The following is a 7,613-nucleotide window of genomic DNA, read 5'->3' as shown; positions in this document are numbered from 1 at the left end:
TTCCATACCTGGAATATAGTCTTAGCGCCGATGGAATTGTAAATCTCATGATTTATCCATTGTGGCCTGAAGTGCCAATTGTTCAATGATTATCTTTGGAGCACAACATAAAGTATATGTTTCTTTTATGCAAGAATATCAATTGGAAGCTTGGAAAAAATTAAACGAAAAGAAAAAGAGAGATATAAAAAAAGAATTTGTAAGGAAGGGTTTTGATGCAATTCATAAAAATAGAATATATCTCATAGTTTTTTCCAATCTAAAATATGGTTCTGGTCGTAAGATCTCGTCGAAGGATCCTGTCGAAGGCTATGACTATGGCCATGGTTGTGGACAAGACCATGGAAGTGACTGCGGTTGTATCTTAAAATCCTGTGGTTACCCGATTAAATCCAGAGTTGTGGTAGAGACGCTAGACGCACCCCATTTGGTACTAAACAGGAAAAAGTTCATATAGACTGACTAGTACAGGTTAGACCCTAGGATCCTGTGGTTACCTGCTTACTTTTGGGAATGACCAGAGTGAACGGAGTGATGCCGGACACACTAAGCGCACCCCATTTGATATGTAAATGAGACAAAAAGACATTTTCACACATAGTGATCTATGCTTCTACTTGTGCTTATACTTGTGCTTATACTTATGCTTATACTCATGCTTATACTCATGCTTATGCTTATACTTGTACCTATGACTAAGATTAGGCTTACGCTTATGCTTATGCTTACACTACCTCAAAAAATTGTTCATTTTGAACCGCCTTTTACACATTTCGTACTGAATCTGCTTCGCATAATCCCCAATCAGCGCTCAGCACAAACCATTATGAAACACTGCTTCTCAGCTATTTACTACACTGTAAGCATATCACGTGCTATGCGTAAATGCTGGAAAATATCCAATCAAAAATCAAAATCAAAATGAACAATTTTTTGGGTTTTTTTGAATATGAACTAAATTTACGCCTATGTTCCCAAATAACATAGGACTAACTCGTGACTGCTATCATAATTTTTACCCGTGACTACTTCTGCTATTCCAACGCAGCCCTGGTCGATTTTGGTTTTTTTTGCTTTCCCATTGTAATCTCTCATTGCTCCATCTCGACATTTCAAGTAATGGTAAATTGCGAAATTTCAGAAACCCAACGAAATGCAATTATTTCTGCTTTAAGAAGAGGAAAGTCGTACGATGCTATCAGCAACGAGTTACATGTTTCTAAAGGGTCTATTTCGAACATTGCGAAAGAAGTAGACCATCACTCCGTATTGCAAGCAGGTCAACCCAAGAAACTTAACATATACGACGCGCGCCTTGTATTGCGCAGGTTCAATACTGGTGTGTACAAGACCGGAGAGCACGCTGCCAGAGACTTAAGTGGCTTAGGTTCGGATATTTGCAGCCAGACCGTGCGAAACCTTCTTAAAAGCTCCAAATTTCAATTTCGACGAAAACCAACAGCTCTTCCTTTAACGCATTCTTCCCAAAAGGCGCTCCTTCAGTTTGCCAAGAAGCATATAGGTTGGACAGAGGAAGCCTGGAAAGGAGTAGTCTTTAGCGATGAAACAAAAATCAATCGCTTGGGTTCAGATGGTAAACAATGGACTTGAGTACAAGAAGGAAGGCCTCTGCAGGATCACAACGCCAACCAAACTTATGAGCATGGAGGCGGTAGTATACTACTTTGGAGCTGTTTGACAGCAAACGGAGTTGGATATATCACTCAAGTGCTCGGAGGTTTAGATTCAGAGCTGTATTGCAATATTATGACGGAGGATATGCTCTCTTCATTAGAAGAATACGATATGTCAAAGGATGACATTATATTTCAACATGATAACAATCCAAAGCATACATCTAGACTAACACAAAAATGGTTCGTAGATAACAAGGTGCAGCTACTGGATTGGACAGCATATTCACCCGACTTAAATCCTATAGAGAATTTATGGAATTACTTAAAAGTCCGGCTGTATGCTTATGAAACTGCACTCTTAAGTATGAAAGAACTATTTGAACGGGTTGCAGATATTTGGTACAATGAAATTACAAAGGAATACTGCGAGCAGTTCGTATGCAGCATGCCGCAAAGACTACAACTTGCTTTAAAAGAAAAGGGCGGTGAGATTAATTATTAGCTAATAAAATAAAAAATGTCGACAAAAACCCAAAAAATTGTTCATTTTGATTTTGATTTTTGATTGGATATTTTCCAGCATTTACGCATAGCACGTGATATGCTTACAGTGTAGTAAATAGCTGAGAAGCAGTGTTTCATAATGGTTTGTGCTGAGCGCTGATTGGGGATTATGCGAAGCAGATTCAGTACGAAATGTGTAAAAGGCGGTTCAAAATGAACAATTTTTTGAGGTAGTGTAATTGGCAAGATAGGCACTGGCAGTGATATCACTTGTATATCAAAAATTTGTTTGAATAATAAATTGAATATTGACAAAGTGAATTCTGTAAATGGTTCTTTAAATTTTTTGTCTTCAGATAATAAATGTAAACGAATTGGACAAACTGATCCTCTCACTTTAACATACATGAATAACATCTCTTTTAAACATTCTTTTGAAGTTGTAAATTTTAATGAGACAATGATACAAGAATTTGATGTCTTGCTTGGAACTGATGTTCTTGGAAAAATGAATATCGGTCTTACTGGAGTAGCATACAAGTACCCAGGTAATGAAGATGATTATTCAAATAGATTAAAGGAAGACGCACAATTTCTAAATATGAATTTTGATGCTAATAATGAGATTGAACCTAACAACTCACCCTATGGTACCGAAGATCAACAAAAGCAATTCATGGCTTATATCCAGAATGCAATTGATGACAATCAAAATATTCCTGCTGGATCTTTCTGCACAGTACCAGAATCTGTAGTAGAATTACCAATGGAAAAGGGAGCAAAGTCCTTTAAGAGACAATATCCGATTGCTCACCGACAAATGCCTGAATTAGAAGAGCAAATAAATGAATGGTTAAAAGCAGGTATCATTAAAGAGAACCGCGCTAACACATCCTTTAACAGTCCTTTATTAATGGTACCAAAGAAAGATGAGAACAATGAGATAACGAGCCACAGAGTATGTTTAGATGTTCGTGGTATCAACAAACTAATCCCTGATGTCGTTTATCCTGTTCCAAAAATAAGAAGCATATTTGACAACTTAGCTGGTGATGAAGTGTTCACTAAGATTGACTTGAAAAACGCATACAATAGTTTCCTTGTAGCCCCTAAAGATCAACACAAACTCTCCTTCCAATTTAAGAATCGAACATATACCTTTCAAGGATGTTGTTTCGGTCTAAAGACAGTTACTGCAATATTCTGTAAAGTGATGAAAATACTCTTCGCGGATATGGATTTCATTGAAACCTATGTTGATGACTGTGTAATCAAAGGAACAGCTGATAATCATGCTTCAAACGTAAAAAAGGTGATTGAACGATTAATTTCCGTCAACCTAAAAATCAATGTAAAGAAGTGCAGTTGGTATCAACGATCAATTTATCTTTTAGGATTTGTGGTTGAGAGTGGTGGTATCATCAAAGTAGATCCACGCCGCCTAACAAACATCGATAGTTGGCCTATACCACGCAATAAAAAAGAAGTGATGCGATTAATGGGTATTGTATCATATATGAGAGACTTTATACCTTTAATCTCTCGTGTAGCTGCACCTATCGACAGACTTCGTAATGATCCTGATGTACAAAACAACTGGACCCAAGAACACACTGATGCATTCATTGCTTTAAAAGAGATTCTAAAGTCAAAGACACTGTTGCACACTCCAGACTTGTCAAAGAAATTCTACGTGGTTACTGATGCCTCACAATATGGTGTTGGTGCAGTATTGACCCAAAGAGATGAGCTGAATAGAACTTTACACATTGCATTTGCATCCAAATCTTTGTCACCCTCTCAACGTAAGTGGAATACAACTAAACGTGAACTGTACGCAGTAGTGTTTGCACTAGAAAAATATCGTGAATTTTTATGGGGAAATAAATTTGAATTACGTACTGACCATAAGGCTTTAATGTATTTACATACCCAAGAACAAGCAAACCCTATGATGATAGGCTGGTTAGAAACTTTACTAGATTTCAACTTTGATGTAATTCACATACAAGGAATTCTCAATCAATTACCAGACTTACTTTCTAGACTTTATGAACCTTGCTTGAATAATGAGTTCATGCTAGGAGGGGGTGATGCTGCGCAAAAAGAAAATAAAAAAGAAAAAAAGGAAATTAAAAATAAAAATCAAAATAAAATAAAAGTTAAAAGACAGACAAACTATATAGCAAAGAGACACAACTTGATCTATAGTCAGGACAAGAAACTAAATGTGCTAGCTGTGAAAATAAAAAATAAAAAGTTTGCTAATAATCCCACAACTGACTATATGACTCCTCCACCTGAGAAGAGAGCACGTCTACTTGAAGATGCTCATACCTTCGGACACTTCGGTAGTACGAGTATTGTGGAGCAGTTACATTCACAAGGACTTCATTGGAATAATATTTATAAAGATGCTACTGAGACAATCAAATCATGTATTGAATGCCAGAGACACAATATAAGCAAGAAAGGTTATCATCCTTTAAAGAATATTCTTGCATATCTACCATTTGACCATATTGGAATTGATCTTTTAGGACCTTTACCTGTTACGGCAAATGAAAATGTCTATGTCCTTGTGATGATAGATGTATGTACCAGGTACATCATACTGCGTCCACTAAAAAATAAACAAAGTGACACTGTAGCAAAAGAATTAATAAAAATCTTTGGTGACTATGGCATACCTAAAATCATTCAAAGTGATAACGGCAGAGAGTTTAAGAATAGCCTCATGCACTCATTATCCAAGCACCTAGGAATAGATCGCAGATACAGTACAGCCTTTCACAGTCGAGGTAATGGCGTGAGCGAGAGCGCTGTAAAGACGACATTAAACACTATAAGAAAAATGGTTAATTCTAACAGCAATGATTGGGATGATGTATTACCAATTGTCCAACTAGCGTCGAATTATAAAATAAGACACCGTTCAAAGAGTGCTCCATTTTCCTTGATGTTTGCTCGAAGACTTAATAGCTTTGAGGATTACGGTGATCAGAGTATAGCTGATAAGATTCCTAATAGACCTGTTACAGAACAAGAGCTAATTGAGAGAACTGATCGCATGTACCAGATTGTGTTTCCTGCCATTCGTGAAAGAACACAGAAGATCATAGAGGAAGCAAGCAAGAGATTCAATGACAAAAATATGATCATAGATCTTCCGAAGGATACTGCAGTTATGGTTAGATTACCAGGACGGACTAGTAAGTTATCACCTCTTTATGAAGGGCCTTACATTGTCGTTCGAAAAACTCAAGGTGGTTCCTATGTCTTAAAAGATGAGCAAAATGAACTGTTACATCGTGAATATGTCCCATCAGAACTCAAGGTAGTCTCTATTGACGAAACAGCTATAGAAGATACATACTATGAAGTTGAGGATATTAGAGATCACAGAGGCGGTCCAGGACAAAGAGAATACCTTGTAAAATGGGCTGGTTATGGTGAAAGAGAGAATACGTGGGAAAAAGCATCATCCTTCTCCAGCACAGTACCCATTGATAAATATTGGCTTAAGAGAAAAGAGTTGAAGGAATTAGAGCAAGCACGAAAGCAAAAGATGATAGCTAATGAAAAAGACTACACTAAAAAGACTTCTGCTAGACCTAATGCGACTGAAGAAAACAAGAACCATAAAAGAAAGGACATGGTACAAGATAGCACAGTCCTTAGAAAAAGTAAAAGAATAAGAAACAATAGAAACTGTTGTATCCACACAACTAATAAAGTGAACATTCATGGATAAACTTGGATACTACAGAATTATAGTCTAACCAGATCTCTATTAATAAACGTGAGAATTCTGCAATAGCCAATCTTGCCCTGTTGTCCTACCAGCGTTCTAAAAGACTATATTGGAACCTGATTACAACAACGGCAGTTCAATCCTATTCTATAATTATCGTTAGATCAATAGTTTAATTACTTCATTGTCCCTTGATTCGTCAAGTAGACAGCGGCTATTGATTATCCACTATCCTTCCTTATATTCCATATCATTCTTTTAACCGATCAATTGAAATAGCGGTAAAGACCCAGACATTCAAAAAGTATAAATACTCTCAATATTTTTTACTAATAAAGTCATATATAATCTTTAGTTTCACAACTATCGTCTTTTTGTAGTTTTTGTCTTCTATTTCATATTTGGCAAAACATTTTTTTTTGTGAATTCTTTATTGACTTTATTTTTAAAAACAACCCTCTTTTTATTACTACCTACCTTACCACTATGTCAAACTCAAATGACTTTAACTCTGCTGCTGCTGGTTCTTCCAGTAGTAATGATAAAACTTATCCTGATAACGCCCGTCGTATGTCAGATGTATCTACCTTATCTTCAGAGACACAGTCCTCTGGAATGACCACGTCCGCAGTTTTTTCTGGTTCTTTTGAGCCTAGAATCGCAGCTCCATCCATCCACTCTTCTATTGAGGAGTTGGATTCCACCATCATCGGTGCCACCCAAGTTATCCTTAACTTGTCTGTTCGTCTTCTTTCCACGACCCCTGAGTCAGAGGAAGATAGCATGGTGCGCGCCAAGTACGAAGCCTGCTCCAAGGACCTAGAGAGACTAGTTCATACTAGAGATCTCCTCCAACGAGCTATGACCCATGCTGTTCCTACCGCTTGGACTGGTGCACCTCAGGTTGCCCCTGCAGCCTTGAATGTTGTACCTCCAAACCTACCCCTCATGCAATGGAAGGGTGCGGTCTTTGACCCATCTGCCCCTGTCTCTGTGGATGTTAAGCACTGCTTAAAAAAGTTTCAGGACGTGATGTTCGCACATGGTCTTGATCTTGATCAGCACTGGCTTCGTCTTCTCCCTCCCTGCTTGTCGTCTAGTCAACGTACTTGGCTTGATGAATATCAAGAAAAGGAGGATGTCCATACGTGGAGTCAGTTCAAAAAGGCTTTTACTGGCCATTATGGTGTTGGTTCGGCTGAAGAAAAGGCCACGTCTACAACGGAGTTGTTACGCATCTCCATGACTGCTGCTGAGACTGTTGACCAGTATGTTGAACGTTTCAACAACCTCCGTCGCCTGGCACAGATCCAAGATCGCTGTGTCTTGACTCGTTGCTTTCTGATCGGTCTTCAGGCCGACATTTACAAGAAGGTGATCGTGTCCTTAGCCAATTGTACGGATGCGCAAAAAGAATCGGTCGACTACGTTGTCAAGTTGGCCAAGACTTTGTACCATTCATTGTACAAAGTACGTAGAGTTGCTAACGCTTCTCACACTTCTGCTGGCCCCTCCATGGTCAATGACTCCTCTTCTTCTGGTCGGAAGAAATCCTCTGCTTTTGTCTCTGGTTCTGCTGTTCGTGCTGCACCTTATCCAAAGGCTTCTAGGAAGTATTGCAGCTTCCATAAGACCACCACCCATAGCAACGATGAATGTCGTGCTATGAAGAAATATTCCTCTCTTTCTCCTTCTTCGGGTTCTACCCAAGTGGAATC

General features: G+C 38.3%; 2 protein-coding genes across 2 annotated transcripts; both read left to right on the top strand.

Moving 5' to 3' along the window:
• Window positions 1-2,601: 2,601 nt before the first annotated feature.
• RO3G_07105 (uncharacterized protein) lies at window positions 2,602-5,895 on the top strand (the record flags this gene model as incomplete). The annotated part of the gene is made up of 1 exon (XM_067661695.1): window positions 2,602-5,895. The coding sequence occupies one exon, from the start codon at window positions 2,602-2,604 to the stop codon at window positions 5,893-5,895; it is 3,294 nt and encodes a 1,097-aa protein (XP_067517796.1).
• A 486-nt stretch (window positions 5,896-6,381) lies between these two features.
• RO3G_07104 (uncharacterized protein) lies at window positions 6,382-7,550 on the top strand (the record flags this gene model as incomplete). The annotated part of the gene is made up of 2 exons (XM_067661694.1): window positions 6,382-7,365; window positions 7,542-7,550. The coding sequence occupies 2 exons, from the start codon at window positions 6,382-6,384 to the stop codon at window positions 7,548-7,550; spliced, it is 993 nt and encodes a 330-aa protein (XP_067517795.1).
• Between the last annotated feature and the right edge of the window lie 63 nt (window positions 7,551-7,613).

The sequence above is a fragment of the Rhizopus delemar genome, genomic scaffold, assembly GCF_000149305.1.
Source record: "Rhizopus delemar RA 99-880 supercont3.5 genomic scaffold, whole genome shotgun sequence".
Lineage (NCBI taxonomy): Eukaryota > Fungi > Mucoromycota > Mucoromycetes > Mucorales > Rhizopodaceae > Rhizopus > Rhizopus delemar.
Note: the sequence above shows the minus strand (reverse complement) of the source record. Positions and strands in the feature narration are given on the sequence as shown.